Source organism: Pterocles gutturalis, unplaced genomic scaffold, assembly GCF_000699245.1.
Source record: "Pterocles gutturalis isolate BGI_N339 unplaced genomic scaffold, ASM69924v1 scaffold34383, whole genome shotgun sequence".
In the NCBI taxonomy this organism is placed as follows: Eukaryota; Metazoa; Chordata; class Aves; order Pterocliformes; family Pteroclidae; genus Pterocles; species Pterocles gutturalis.
Genome location: NW_010119206.1, coordinates 1 through 16,012, shown reverse-complemented (window position 1 = coordinate 16,012; position 16,012 = coordinate 1). Strand labels below are relative to the sequence as shown.

At 42.3% G+C, this 16,012-nt stretch overlaps 1 protein-coding gene across 1 annotated transcript; it reads right to left on the bottom strand.

Annotated features, from left to right (window-relative positions):
* Positions 1 to 15,616: 15,616 nt before the first annotated feature.
* On the bottom strand, positions 15,617 to 16,007 carry PAQR9 (progestin and adipoQ receptor family member IX; the record flags this gene model as incomplete). The annotated part of the gene is given in 2 exon segments (XM_010076501.1): positions 15,617 to 15,884; positions 15,886 to 16,007. Coding segments are annotated over 2 exon segments (390 nt in total), but the record flags the coding sequence as incomplete, so codon positions are not given.
* Between the last annotated feature and the right edge of the window lie 5 nt (positions 16,008 to 16,012).

Genomic DNA, 16,012 nt, shown 5'->3' with positions numbered 1-16,012 from the left:
TAAATTCCTTGAGGTAGGGGCGCATGATTTACCCAGTGTTACAGAGAAGAAATGGAAGCACAACTGTATGCATATATTCTGAATACAGTGTATTTTACTTTTGCAATTTGAAATGTGGAAGAATCTAATTGCAGACATTACAATATGTACAGAAACACAGTGAGCAAGTGTAGCAGATGCGTGTATTTTGGGATGAAGCAGCATTTCTCTGTTCCTCTTGCTGCTCTGCTGTGTGCACCAAAGCACCTTCCATGAAACCCAGCCCAGACCAGGAAACAGACTTTGGGCTAAAGGAATGAGGGCACCTGGCCTTGGGAAATGAGTGTAGTGAGGCACTGCCTGGCTGAGGTTCAGGCATCCTTCAGACTGGTTCTCAGTGGCTGAGTGCTCACAGGAAGCAAACTCTTCTCCTGACCCAGGCCTCTGATGTGCAGGTGGTGCAGAGGTAAAACTCTCTGCAGTTCTGCAGGTTTGGTTTGTAGTTCCTTATCTTTGGGTTTCTGATCTGGGTTTTCAACCATGACTTCCTGACTCTGTCCAGCTCTGCTCCTTCCTGTGGGCTGTGTCTGCGGGATGCTGGACTTAACCCATCTTGTTGCCCCAGCTGGCTGTCCTGGTGGTAGAGGATATAAGGCTGGGGTGGTGAGGCTGCACAGCAGAAAGCATGACCCTTTGAGGGCTGGGGCTGTGCAGCTGCAGGATGTGGGGGAATGGAGGTTTTGCACATAGCTCAGAGAGCCATGAAGCCTGGCACCTCTGCATCATTTTTTTTTTCCTCCCGTAAGTCTGTGGTGTCACAGGAATTCTGTGTAGGCTTAAGATAACTATTCAAATGAGCATTGGTGAGAACATTGCACTGTAATGCCATCTAGACCAGAGAATTAGTCTGGAACGTCACTGAGCAGCAGCTTAGAACTATTTAATGTTATTTTATTTTGTTAGCAGCTAGTCCCAAAGCAAACTAGTACTTCTGAGACTTAATCTCTGCATGAAAGTAATTTAAGGGAATGTGGGAATTTTCAAGAAAATTCTTTAAGGGACAATGTGGGGAAAGTTATATTTGCTCATTACATTCCTATTTCTTCCATTAAGTTCCCATCGTAAAATAAAAATTTTTGAATGCACGATAATAAGTGAGGTCTGAAATTGGAGACTTAGCATCAGCATACCCTTCAATGGTTGGCCTTCCTACTTACAAAAGGCCTTAGGAAAACCCCAGAGTTCAGTGCATGCTGTGCTAATTTGTGTAAGAGGAATTGTAAATATTTTACTTAAACTCACCCTGCTAAATCCTCTAGAAGAATGCTGTAGGAGAGAAAACTCCCCAACATGTGAAACCTTTCTGTTCTTGCCATGTCACTAGAAGGAGTCAGTGTTTACTGCATTAAGTCACTGTTTACTGCATTAGCTATAATCTAATGAGATGCTTCCTGTGGCAGATCCAGGGCTGGAATAGCTGAACAGATTGTGGTGGTTCTATTATTAGAAGCCTGTTATGTTTGACATTGAGCATAAAAGATGGGGCTCCTGCTGCAGAATATTTCTCACACTCTTAGTTGAGAGTAAATCCCTACAGTTGTTATTGGGAAATATGGTCAGGCCTCTGGATTCTCGTTGATCAAACTTGCAAGTCCATCAGTCATGTTGAGATCGGCAAAATCTGTTGACAAACAAATGATGACTGATATCCTAAGGACAAAATCTGATGAGAAAAGACAATAAATCTTGCTATTATCAAAGCAAATTCTTCAGAGTCTAGAATTTCACTCTCAAGGATATTTTGTATGTAGATAGGTTGAGGGTAGACTTAGATTATATAATGAAACATCCAGAAAACCCTTACCTATAGGTAGACTGTGTGAGGAAATAAGTACGTTCATTTTTCAATGGTATGTCAGAATAAATTTATTATTATGTTATTATTGGATTCAGCTGAATGTACAGGTATGACTGCATCTTGCCACATTTGGACCATACCTCAGGTGGGATGTAGAGTTATTTACTCTTCTTTAGTGCTAATAAAACCAATGGTAGAAGACAGGAAGAGACCACTATCAAAAGGCCACAGGCAGTTAGGGAGTCAGTTGTATGTCCTGTCTGCATGACAGCAGTATGTGTAGCTATGCAGTGTTAACAAGACTTAGGCAGGGCAATGGTGTGGCACTGGTGCAGGGAGAAGTGCCACATATACAGCACGGACAGTCTTGCTATCCGTTCCACCTTGATTTTTCTTGGAGAACTTCCACCCACCTTTGAGGCAGTTGTCAGAGCTCAGCTTGCCCTGAAGGAGTCGGAATGAAAGAAGTATGGCTTCAGGCTTCAGATTTGCAAAGAGAAGGAACATTTTTGAAAGGAAGAAAATAGCATAGTAAAAAAATTTGGAAACACTTTGATGATATGCTAGATCTGCATCCGTGCAGTGAGGCTGCTGACTTGCACAGCTTGTGCCAGCACAAGATGCAGGGGTCATTGGGCAGCTTGCACAGGAGCTCTTAGCATAAAACACTTCCCCATATGTTGGTGTTAAAGGAGAAAGGAGTGGACCAGGCTCGCTCACATTCCAGCTTTGACAAGGTCTGTGGAGATCATCTGACAGCCTCAGGGAAGCTCTGGCTTGTGCCAGTGCCCAGAACAGGCGAATGTGAAGGATGAATAGTGGGCAGGAAAGCATGGCAGTCTTAGAGGTGCCGTGTGATCTTTGGCTGCAGGTTGGGAGTGAAGTGTCGCTGGCCAAAATGAACCTGGGCTCCCCAAGAGAGCTCAAACGTCCTGGCAAACCAAGAGCTAGTATCTGTGTCTGTCACTGAGCGGAGGGGGTGAGTGTCAGCTCTGCTTTACAAACAGCATAGCTAGTTCAACGGCTCCTGCTCAAGTGTGAAATGATGAGCAGAGACAATATGTATACTCAGAGGAAGGAGGGGGAAAAGGCTAGTTGACTAGCAAGCAGGGATTGGATCATAGCACTGTTATAATACTTTCATTGACATTTCAACATTAGAGCCAAAAAGAGGACTGCAATATTTCAGGAAGTACTTTAATGCTTTAGGTGTTGAAAACTGTAGCATGCAATATATGTGCATTGTTTGACATGAACTGGGAATGCGGTAGGTAGGCTGTACTAACACAGACTAGTCTGAAAACTGAGTGTCAGGATAAAAAAGCTGTTCACATCCAGTAGGCAACAGATCGACCATGGCAGGGTAGATGTGGCATCATGCCAGCCAGGTGTGTACCTCATGGCTAACTTGGGCTTTACCATGGCTGGTCCCCCTCACTTGCACTGAATCTGTCCTGAGAAATCCTCACAGAAAGTTCTGGGCCAGGATGGAGCTATTTCTGAACTGATGACTTTCAAATGCTTGACCTTGCAGCCTTCCAGGTACTGGAGGATGAAATCTTGCACAAGTGGATACTCTTGGAAATTTTTTTTTACCTATTGCCTGTTTTGTTTTATTGCTTGTTTGGTACACATAAGTTTTAAACTGAGATGTAAGTCTAACAGGCATGTTAATCTGTATCTGCTGTGGTATGTATGTGGTAAAGGAAACAGAACAAATGAATTTATTTTAGTCAATATATTTAAATAAAAAGTCAACATGGCAAGACACATACTCTCACTCTGACTGACTCACTCTCGGTTTAAGTTCCAGGAGTGCCTGAAAGGGCAGCGTCATCCCCTCCAAAACAGCTTTTCTTTTCATATGGGATTATATCAGCAAGCAGCTGCCTCTAAGGCATTATTTTTGCCAGACTGTCATGCTCACTGTGCCAGCTTCTCCCTTAAAGCGCTGTATGGATGGGGCAGTCCTTCCAAATAGCCCTGGGGGCAGTAGAAGTGCCCACTAGAGGGGACCCACAACGGGCAGCGCTGTCCGGGCTGTGCAGCATCCAGGGAAAACAGGCAGTGGGTGGAGGTGCCTGGCGAGTACTCCTCTGCTCCCCACCTGTGCACTGCAAATGAGAAATACAGCAGCTAGCTACCGTGGAAAAAATGTGTCCTTGCTAAAGCTATACAGCTTCCCAGCGGCCTTGCTGGAGGGACATCCCTGCACCCCGGGAGCGGTCTGCGCGCTCCTCCTGGCGGCTCTGCTGCCGAGCCTCTGGCCTTGCTGCCAGGCCAGCCCGCCAGACCCGCCACTGTGCCGGCGGGCTTCCAAAAATCACTGCAGACAGTTTGCTTTAAAATAGACACTGTGCTACACTACACTTCGTTTGATCTTCACACACATCACTATGCCACTGTTCAGGTCTGTGCATTGACTGGGGCAGATAAAAAAAAATAATCTGAATTAGCTGACATTTTTCAATATACATAAATAACTTATTTTGTCTTTTTTTAACTTCAGGCTGGTGAAATATGAGGATTCAATCAAACTCAGAGATTTCAGAGAGCCCATGGCCGAGTTTGAAAATTTAGGTTTGTTTTCTTAAAACTGAATTAAGACCAAACCTTGTGTAGGAAACTCCTGCTGGTTGACCTCAGTGTCATTCACAGGTCTGCTGGACACAGGCTAATGTTGCAAGACTTTCTTCTGAACAGCAGGCCTGAATCTCTTTATTCCGAGGTTCACTTGGCACAGCAGGCAGGCAGGGCTGTAATTGCCTGGTTCTCAGGCTGCTTTGACCCATTTGTGTGTGGGGGCAACTCCAGTGGGATCATCAGGGGCTGTGTGCCACATATGGCCTTGTGCAGCATAGAGGAGATGTGCTGTGCCACTCTTGCATTCCTGTTGCATCCTCTGTGCCAGTACTGGATTAGGTGATTAGGGAATAAGTAGGGTTAGAGGGCTTCTTACCAGCCAGAATTATTCTCCAGCCTGTTTGTGCCTTCCAGGCAAAATGCAAAAGGAAGAGAATTGAGTCTGGTGCTTATTTGTGAATTTAGCTCATGAATCACTTGTGAAGGGAACCTTGGTACCGCTAATCTATTATAGTACATGTGGGAAGTTTTCACCTTAGTGACTTCATTTACCAGCCTGTTTGCTGCAGTTTCATTCATGAGGTACGGGGTGACCGAAGTGGCTTTTAAAACAAAAAGTGCTTAATGTGGAGTAATAAACTGGAAATCATGTTTGGGACATATCTGGCAGTTCTGCCCTGACACTGAAGCTAGAAATCATGATACTCTCAGTGCCTGAAAATCATGACTATTTGTTAGCTGTATATGCATATTTGGCTAATGAATAACATTCCTTGGGGTTATTTAAAGCCTTCAATAAACTGTATTTGATACTGCTAGGTGAACATCCAGTACTTTCCAGAGGACTTGCACTCCGGGCCACAACTGCTGTAAGGGTGAAACAGCCAGATTCACTGTGCGTCTTCAGTAACTCTGCTTGCAGAAAGTCACTGTGACTTTCAGAAGAGAAAGCAATTACTTCACTTGATAATATTTGTAAGTCCACCAGTTCATTTGTTTTGTGTAAATCTATGTAACAAGTCTGCCAGCACAGTCAAAATCAACAAACCTTGTCCACTCTATGAGATTAACTTTTCCCTTTTTGTCCTTTAATGAGGAAGACTTCTAAAATGTCTTGTTGGCAGCAGCTGGAGACTTCAACCAAAGTATGTAGGACACTACCACCTTTTTTATAAATGTTGCTGTCTGAACACATTTACCATGTAATTCAGCCTTATATCTGAATATGGAATGTACAGCTTAGCTGTAATGGAGGTAAATACTATTATATCAATTCACTACACCCTTTGGATTGCTGATCATCTCAGTAGAAGCAGATCCTAACATATGCTTAGCTATATGCTCCCTCTGAGGCATTATGGCTGCTGACTGATGAGTTAGCCATGACTTTATGTGATCTTAATTAAGAACCTGAATAGTGCATTTGAGCAGGTTTTCCACTCTTATAGACCCTCAATTCCCTATGTTTCACTGAAATCAGTTAAGTCAAATTATTTTTTATTGTCAAAAGTACATCTGAACTTTAAAATAAAGGATATGGCATGCTTCTTTTGGAGTGGAATACTTATAGTTTGAAGGAACATGCTCTGTTGCTGGAGACAAAGGTATTCTGCACAGAATATTTGGCTTCTGTGTTTCATCCTTGAGTCTATATAATACAGAAATAAACGTTCTTTTTAACCAGGTTAGCTAACGAATATGTTGTATAGTGCTCAGTGAGTCTGATTACTGTTCCAGACTGTTTTACTCCAAGCTATGGTTTTCTACCAGACTACAAGAAACGATGTCTTGCTATTGTACTTGATACAGCTGGAAAACTTGCAGTTGTATTTCATGACTAAGTTGGTGCATTTCTAGCTTTTACATATATATTTTGCTCTTTGTTTTGCATTCAACTCTTTCAGAAAATAGTCTGAAAGGAGAATGCTTTAAAGGACTAGGGCAGAGGAGGGAATGTGAGTCTTGGGTGTCAGAGGGTAGGACACTGCCGTCGGGCTGTGCCAGACTCTTGCTGGCAGCATTTCCCTGGCACCATCTGCTCATTAGGAGTCTGCTTCTATAGCACACTTAAACATGAGGAAAAGTTCACCCCTGTGAATGAACAAAGGTAAACATACATTCATATTAAAGTTAAGCATGTGCTTATGAGCTTCACTAAACTTGGGATACTAAGAGAGAAAATGCCTGCGTGCGTAAGGATATCAGAGAATCTGTCCCAGGGACCTATTTAACTTTCACTCATTATTTATATTATTTCTGAGTGCTTCAGATATTGCTGCTTGTTATCCACCACGTTGACATTTTATAGTTGTCTTTCCATGTGCTGCTGAAAAGAAAAGCTGAGATTTTGGGACACTACTGTGTGCCAGTGGTTGAATTCCATAGCCCCAGGACTGCAGATGCAGAGAGCCCACATATAAAGAGGGAAAAATCAAGGTTTTCTTCTTGTACAAGTGGCATTGCCAGTTCCTCAGGACAACACAGGAGTGTGACGGAGAATAGATGTTTCCTGGCAAACAAGGGATAATAGATGAGAAGTATGCTTAACAGCAAAAATGAAGGAAAACTATTTTCATACTTCATCAGTCAAGAGGGAAACAAAAAGATTAGATCTTGGGGGCAGAAGAGACTCAAATTAGAAAACTCTATAAAATTGTTTACTCCCCAAAAAATTATGTGATATTGTTGTTGCCATTCTCCTGTAAAGCAATACACCCAAAGGCTGTGCTCCCTGGCAAGAGAAATATTTCCAGCTCCCCCCTAACAGAAGCGTACTGCCACTCTTGATAAGAAATGTGCCTTGTAATAGAGGGATTTCTGATGCAGAAGAGTGCATCTGTAGTGTCTGCCCCAGAGGCTCTCATTACTGAAACCAAGATTTAGCTCTAGCATTAATACTGATTTGCTTTTCATTTTTGACAGCTTTTTAATTTTTTAATGAGTTTCATCTCCACTCTCAGATTCTCCTAACCACGCATTATCCTACAACAAGAGGATAAAATCTGAAGGTTAGAGCTATGTATCATATGTCCCTTTGTTCCTCCACAAATACACTGTCTTGACTTTTAGGGCTATTTATCAGAGAAGTGATGTCACGGTAACAAAATGTAGATTACCTTCAGATTTCCAGTTGGTTATCAGAACAACTATGGAGCCATCTCAGCTGAAGGCTGAGGTGCTGACCTGGATAAATTACCTGTCCTAGCAGTGACTTTTGTTGCTTTCCATTCTGCTCGGTATTTTGCCATCCTCACTGGCTCCATTTTGTGAGGTTTTCCTCCAGCATGTTCATGTCCATCAGTCAGATCCAGAGCCTAATGATAACATTATCATAGAATCATAGAATCACAAAATGGTTTGGGTTGGAAAGGCCCTTAAAGATCATCAAGTTCCACCCCCCCTGCCATTGGCAGGGACACCCTCCACTAGCCCAGGTTGCTCAAAGCCTCATCCGGCCTGGCCTTGAACCCCTCCAGGGGCGGGGCATCCACAGCTTCTCTGGGCAACCTGTGCCAGTGCCTCACCATCCTCCCAGTGAAAAATTTCTTCCTGATGTCTAGTCTAAATCTACCCTCTTTCAGCTTATACCCATCACCCCTTGTCCTATCACTGCACTCCCTGATCAAGAGTGCCTCCCCATCTCTCCTGTAGCCCCCTTCAGGTACTGGAAGGCTGCTATTAAGTCTCCTCGGAGCCTTCTCTTCTCCAGGCTGAACAACCCCAACTCTTTCAGCCTGTCCTCATAGGGGAGGTGCTCCAGCCCTCTGATTAATTTCGTGGCTCAAAAAACTATGGAACGCTTCACGAATTTGCGTGTCATCCTTGTGCAGGGGCCATGCTAATCTTCTCTGTATCGTTCCAATTTTAGTATATGTGCTGCCGAAGCACCTTATGAAAGGTCTTAAATGTTAATGGGCAGATGCAATCATTTGAAGCGTTTGTTTATTTGTAGGATGTTGTCTTTTGAAGCATCTGTTTGTGAGGTGGCAGTGGATGCTTTTGCTGGGCTCATCAAATACTTGAAGTTATTACCATATCTCAAATAGGACGTACAAACTCTGCTCTGAAGAATTTTTGAACTTTTGAAGGAATTCTGCAGACCTCAACTAGAAGATCCCACAGTTTTCCATTGTGTTCAGCCTTTTAACAATATCAGGAGGTGCCTGCAATTATGTTGGGCTTTTTTGCTGAATTTTGACACAGAAGGCTTAAAGCAGATACTTTATGTAATTGCAGTTCATTGAGTGCTTTTTTGTGCCTGACTTGGCCTGAAAAACAATATTCTGCCACTTGGAACGTTCCTAGTCTGCCAAATGGGAGACTTTATTTGATGCCAAATAGACCTCTTCATTTTGCAGTCAATATTTTGCTGTGATTCTTGACATAGCTGTTGCTACCACTTTCATAACTTTTCAGTGAGCACTGTAGGCAGAACATTAATCTCCTTATACATATTAATGAATTTTAATATCACAGGGATGCCTATCTTTAATTAGTTAGCATATTAGAGATATTGGAGAACTAAGAAGGAAATTATGCTATTTTATTGCTTAAAAATATAAAAGGCAGTAAAATGGCAACAAAACTTTTGCTGTGGTACAGTGTTTTCAGAAATACCAACACCACTGGAAGTTCCTGTAATTACGCTGACAACATCTGTGTTTGAAGATAATGACATTCAACACATTTCTGATCCTAAAGGGGTCACAGTAATTTATATTAAAAAATGAAAAAAACTTTATAAACGCATTTCTGCAAAAATGAACTCAGAATCAACTTTATTTATAGCTCACACCTTTTTTTGCTAAAAATGCATAGTCATTACATATACACTAGTCAGCATCCAAAGTGTACAAAGAGTAAATTTTCAAACCCTCCCAACAGAACCAAACAAATTTCACACTTTTTGTTCATTGCATGCACAGACCCTTAAATTGATACCTCTTACTAAAACGTGCTTGAGACTCTAGCAGACAGAATTGACTTGCTATAAACTGTTTCTCCATACTGTTAACCCCCAGCTACAACCACAAACCCTAAGGCGTCCACATGAAATAGTGAAGCCCTACTTCAAAATCCTCCATGTTCTGAGTATGCCCAGGAAGCAATTGCCCTGAAAGCAGAAGTCTGCTGGTAGTGTTCCCTTACAGGGAACTTTGAGCAAAAGCCTGCTTCCTTTGTCTTGGTCATTAATTTATTACTGAATTCAGTGGAATGAAGCAGCATCTGTGTAAGTAAGTTGTGAAAATAATTTAACTTTATTCCACACCCAGCTCCAAGACACTAAATGTTTTGAATGGAGGCCTGTGTCTTTCAGTGCATGTGACACTTCCTCAGCATCTTGCTTCTCATCTGAGGAGAGGGTAAACTCTCAGATGCAACTTGGGTGTTGGCTGTGTAGCCCTGACTTACAGGTAGCTAACAGAAGTTAGGAATATACTCAGAAAGAGTGAATTTCTATGGTACAGGCTTTGACTTAATGAACCACTCAAACCCTTTCATGTCTTCGTTGGTTTTTGGTTTTTTTTTTTGTTTTTTTTGTTTTTTTTCGATTGGTCTCCACTACTAAGGTCTTAAAAATTTTGTCCTCTACCCAGTGGTGCTGTTTATATCAGCCCTTCCAGGAGAAGGGCAGAGTGGGTTAACAGGACGATCAGTCAGGGCTCCACGGCAAAGGAAGAGTACACATATGTGATAAGAAGATCCAAGTTCAGTTTTTGCTCAAGAACATGATTGGTTCCATGTTGTTGGTTTTGGGGAATGGGTGGGAAAAGTGAAAGTTGTTTCTCTGATCAATATAATTTTATGTTCCCAAATAATTACATGTGTTTATTTAAAAGCTTAATTTATTTAAGGTCTTTTTACTCTGATAAGAAGTAGCCTGAAGTAGGTTGAAATTTTCAGTGGCAACTGAGACATAGTCATAGTCTTACAGACACTGATGGGAAATCTTGCTCCATTGTTTCACGGCAACTGGAATACAATCCATGGCTAAATGAACAATGAGGCCTCATGTCAGTGTTACAATGCCCCTCGGTACAAGTCATCAGGGAGAATTTCTGAAGAGAAGAGTACTTAACTCATGTCTGTTTTCTTTTTATTCTTGACCCTTAAGCATCTACTCAGGCTCTTTACTACTGCTTAGGTCTTGATTGCCCCCCACCTGAAGCCAGTGGAAATTTTGCCATCAACTCCAAAGGACACAGGATGTGAAGCTCCCAGGAGTACGGCAATGATGAGGGTCTGTTCCAAGAGTTCATCATCGAGAAATGTTCAGGTTCCTCTCCCCGTGAGATGAGGAGCTATGGGAAAATATAACATTCTCTCTGCCAAAGTTCAGTAATACTTGTTGTTAGCACCTAGGAGGGTCTTTGCATTTTTAAGTGCTTTACAAACATTAGCTAGTCTTCAGAGCAACCCTGCGAGGTAGGTAAGGTATATTCTCCCCATCTTAACAGATGTGGAAACTGAGACACAGAGGGTCAAGTTCAACCCTGGTACAATTCCAGTGTTTTACATGAATTAAGTTCATTCAAAATTAACACAGTTTAAATAACTTGCCCTAGATTACAGAACAGGTAGTGGCAAAGCAGGGACAAGAACCCAGGAGTGCATGACTCCTCAGCTTGTTCCTGGCCACTTGGTCATTTTTACTCTCATAGGCAATGAAGAAACAGTATAATCTGGGCAATAACTACAGGTATGATTTGCTTCTGTAAGGCATGTGGATGGTAATCAACTGAGTTAAGTGCAGTAATACTTTATGAATGTGCTGCCTCAGAAGGTTCACTTAAACATGAAGTAAAACTTTCATGCTGTCATTTTCTGCAGGGGCGCTGTTGACAAAACCCCAACATGGCAGCTAGATTCAGCAAATAAATAATAAGCACAACACTTGGACAACTAAGCAAAACTACCATTCTAGCAAAAACCAATGTGTTTCTACTTTTAATTGTTAAATTTCTACAAGTGCAGCATGCAGATGAAACCTTTCCCTTTGTTTCCAGACTGCAGACGCCAGTCTTGCTACCGAAGCAGCCCAGAGCTGCACAGATATCCTGGATAGTGACATTCAAGTGAATACACTGGAGAAGAAGAAACAGTGTATTGCCACAGAATACGGGATAATTACTACACACCAGGTATATCAATCTTACATGAAGATGAGCTTGAAGTTTACAGGTTACTCAGACATACCCAGAAGCTGGGCTTATTGAAAATGTGCCCATGTGTAGACTGCAGTTCTAGGCACATGCTGATTGCAAGGGGAGGTCTCCGTGCCACCAACACTCTGGTAACCGGCCCCATCAGCAATCAGTTCATACTGGCACAGGTATGTCAGTCTGAAGGCCAGTGTTGGCCAAAGACAGCAAGACATGGAGGCCTTTTCAGGCCATGCGCTTGTGCTCCAGCCCTCACCCTGTGCCCTATCCCCACACATTCTACCACAAAAGGCCTGAAGAACTTTTCTGGTTTTAAAGATGAGCTGTGGAGTCCACAGTGTAGACCTTATGGCAGGTACCCAGGCAATAAAAACATTAGGACAGGTACTTATGCAAAAAAGCTTTTTTTCTAGGATGCCCTTATGCATCTAGTCTAAAGGTGAGACCTCCTGCCTGAGCTCTGGACATGCTTACGGATGTTCAGCCATGTGTGCTTTCACACCAGAAAGAGATCCTGCTCCCTTACAAGCCACACAAATGCTGACATTCACTTCTAGAGAAGCAAGTTCAAGCGCTATAATTATTGATGTCTTGTTCCACTTTTAACCTCAACTCAGTTTTGTTCTGTTCATATTTATGGAGACTGGCTATCGGACATGGCAAATGGAACAATCACCTACATGCATGTCCTTCACTGAATAAACACAGACCCTCAGATAGCACTTCCCTAGATATTCTCCACACTTATTATAACTTTTTAATTTGTAGCTATATTTGAAACAAACAGACAAACAAACAAATATACATTAATTAGAACTCTTAAAATCTAATCCCATCCTCCCTTCACCTATTCACTCCTGATTCATACAGCCTGCTTACAGTGGCTCAGAGCAGTACTGGTAACCAGCATTTACAAATAATTCCCCCAAGTGCTCGGGTCCATTCACCTGCCTCAACATTTTGACAATAGAAACCTTTAAATGAAGCAATATTCTTAATATCAGAGCCAAGCACCAAATCTGCAGCGTGACTCGGGCTCACAGGCAACTCTTACAACAGCAGTAAGATTCCAGTAAAATTGCAGTTGGTTGCAATCCAACCTTTATACTGTTATCTGTCGTTGAGATATATATAGACGACCCTGTGTGGCCTAACTGCAAATATCAAATGTATTTTTACAAGTTAGCAACAGCCTTTTTTGACATTGCCTCTTGAGATGTCCTCTACATTGTGACTGACAAGCACAAATATAATTCATTATACAGTATGCTTTAAATGCCTTTTTTTTTTTTTTTTACATTTGGCTTTTACTGTTGCTTGTTTCTGAGCTGTCTTCTAGTGCAGAGATTTGCTGTCCCTGGCCTTTTGGATTTCTTTCTTAGTTTTTAATTGCTGGTTGGACATGCTAGTGGCATCTCCCAGGCAAACGCTTTCTACATAATTAGTTTTGAAACTTGGATGAGTCACTGGGTTTTAACTACCATGCCTCTATTATTTTAAGTTGAATACCACACATCTCAAAGATTTTAGCCTCTTTTTGCAGTTGTGGAAATTCATAGGATGACCTGGTTACAGGTCTTGATCCACTTGCTTTCTATTGTGAGATTACTGAATTTTTTTCACAATATAAAGCACATTTCAAAGCATGACAGCTTGCAAGTTGTGAACCTGCCTCCTCTCGCAGTGGTGCAGATCACCTTCTGCTTTATTGGCAGCTGAATAAAGCAATGCCGTATTTATGACAGAAGTTAATGAAAATATGTAAAATTAAAAATACTTTGTGTAGTTTTCATTTTCTTTTAATACAAGTTGGCAAATGAAAAGAGAAGCGAGGAACAGAATGAAAAGAGCTGCAGAGGGCCGTGCTGGCTTTTATGGCCCATCAGTGATAACTCAAGAGGCCACAGTCTGGGAACTGCTGTTTCAGAAAATTCTAGCCAATCTCTTTAAGAGGCCACATGTGACCCTACCACAAATTATATACTAGCAGAATCATGACAGGCAAAGAACACGTAATTTTGTTAGGCCATTCTCATCATTCACTGAGAATCTAAAAGATCCAAACCATTGTAGTTAAAATGAGTTGAGACAAAAGATAAAATGAAGTGGGTATGATTTTCTTTTGGCTTATGCACTTTCATAGGGAAATTTTCACAAAGCTGACATTGGTACAAGACATATCAGTTCTTGGTTTCTGTGATGATTCTGACCCATATTAAGGATTTGACCCCTAGCTATAGTCCTTCCTATGTTTCCATTATAAGCAAAGGGGGCTTTGTCCTACAGAAGGCTATGAGACTGGACTCAAAACATTTTCCTGGGGTTCGGATGCCATGTCTGTGACAATGGGAAAGATCCAAGCAGAAATGTATTTCCACAATAGGGGCAAAGAGGCTGAGGTGAAGAGTCACTACGCTATTGTGCAGTCTGACACAATAGTTTTTTCTAAGGAAGTATCACTCTTCTTTTTGAAAATGGAGTATACAAGCAGTTTCTCACCTGAACTTCATGATGTAACCCCCTTGTGTAATATTATTGCACACTTGTTACTTGTTCTGTCAGACAAAATCAAAAGGCATTTGTTTAAAATCTGCACATAGATGCACATTTAGAAAAACATCTCTTTCTGTAGAAAGTTCAGTCTATAGTTAGCTGTTCATTGTGTGAGAAGGATAATACCTGGGTTGCTGTGATAGATACTGCTTTGGAAAATATGTCATAATTCTTGTCTTTGAATTGCCCCAAAACTTCTGAAAGAGGACTTCAAAACATCCAGCTGCAGCCACAACTAATCAGAATAGGAAAAGGTGGGGAATGATGAGAAAGTGCCAATACCCAGGACTTGTAGAGCCAGATTTGAGGTCCTGAACTCAGATTCGGCAGTACCTTCTGCAACTAATTTGAGGATGGTAAATCTGATAAGAGTGCTCTAATTACAGAGCAGAAGAAACCAGTTCCATGTAATTCTTTATAAGATGCAGAATGAGATCTCATGCATCAGTTACTGTCTTTACCTCCACAGAACTCCCACCGGGCTTGGCAGGGGCTTAGAGAAAGTCTGGCATCTGACTTCGACGCTAAAGGGCTGATTTGGGGGTGATTTACCAGGGAAGATAAAGGGGCCCCTCAGCAACCCCTTAACACAACAGATGTTCCTGCCATGCTGGGGGAAAAGCCATGCCATTATGCAATGCCCTTCTTCCCCCTGCCCCCGCTCCAAACTGGTTTGACCCCTTTCTGGTTCACTTATTTTACATATCCCTTTTATTTTATTTTAATAACCGAGTGGCTACACCAACCACTCACTTCCTGTCTAATTAAAGTCTCTCCATCAACTGTTAACTCTGTAATAATTTACAGCTGATTCTCCTCTCTGTTAAATCTATTGTTCCCTGGCTGAAAAGACTGCAAGACCTTAGAAACTATAGATAGCTATCGATTTGTTTGCATTTAAAATCCAGTATGTGGCTGCAAAGGCCTGTTACAGTATCACAGAAGATAAATGTCAGTGCATAATCTGCTAGGAAATGTCACACAGGAGTTCATTAAAAGTCTATGAGTAATCATTGCACAAGTGTCTTCAGGTGTATACATATATATTCTCATATATATGTAGCTAATACACCTATAGCTAGATATATAAATATATATATGTATATACAGAGCTAGTTTAAACCTAATTGTTATGAAATTAGTAAGTAGCATTCACAGTTCATGCATTCTTCCTAGTAGCAGAGCTAAATTATTTCAGCTTATACTCTAAGCAGCAACATACCAGTAAGCGTTTGCTTGCTTCCCCTGGTAACCTAGTAGTTTAAAGAGCACGAGCAGTTCTGCCGTGGTCATTTTCTCTGGCAACCCTCCACGAAGGAGACCTGGCATTTCCACAGGTGTGTTTCCCCAGGTTTCACAGCATCTTCAGGACATGGTGGGACCGGTTTGAGGGTCACCAGTCTGAAGGTCACTGGCCCGAGGGCCTCCAGCCCAAGGGTCACTGGTGTGGTGGTCGCTATCCCGAGGCTCGCCAGCATAGCTAGTCCTGCTTGCAGAGATCTGCGACGTTGAGAAACCTCCTGACAACCACAGCCAGGCAGAGCGTCAAGAGCAGCATATACCCCACGGTGCCCAGGTAGGTGGGGGCAGCCAGGGGGGCCTTGAGGAACTCAGCCAGGCCGTCCTCCACGTAGTGCACCTGGTCGTAGATGCTGAGGAACGTGAAGATGTGGAAAAGCTGGTGGCTGTGCCCCACGATGTCAAAGAGCCCTGGCTGGATCCGCTCGGGGATTTTGCTGACATTGAAGTAGCAGCCAGAAGTAGCGCCGGTAGAAGTAGACGAAGAGCGTGGGGTTGCGGGTGCGGAGGTCGAAGAGGAGGCTCTCCAGCATGATGGGGCAGGCCATGCTCAGCGGCATGGCAAAGACGAAGGTGC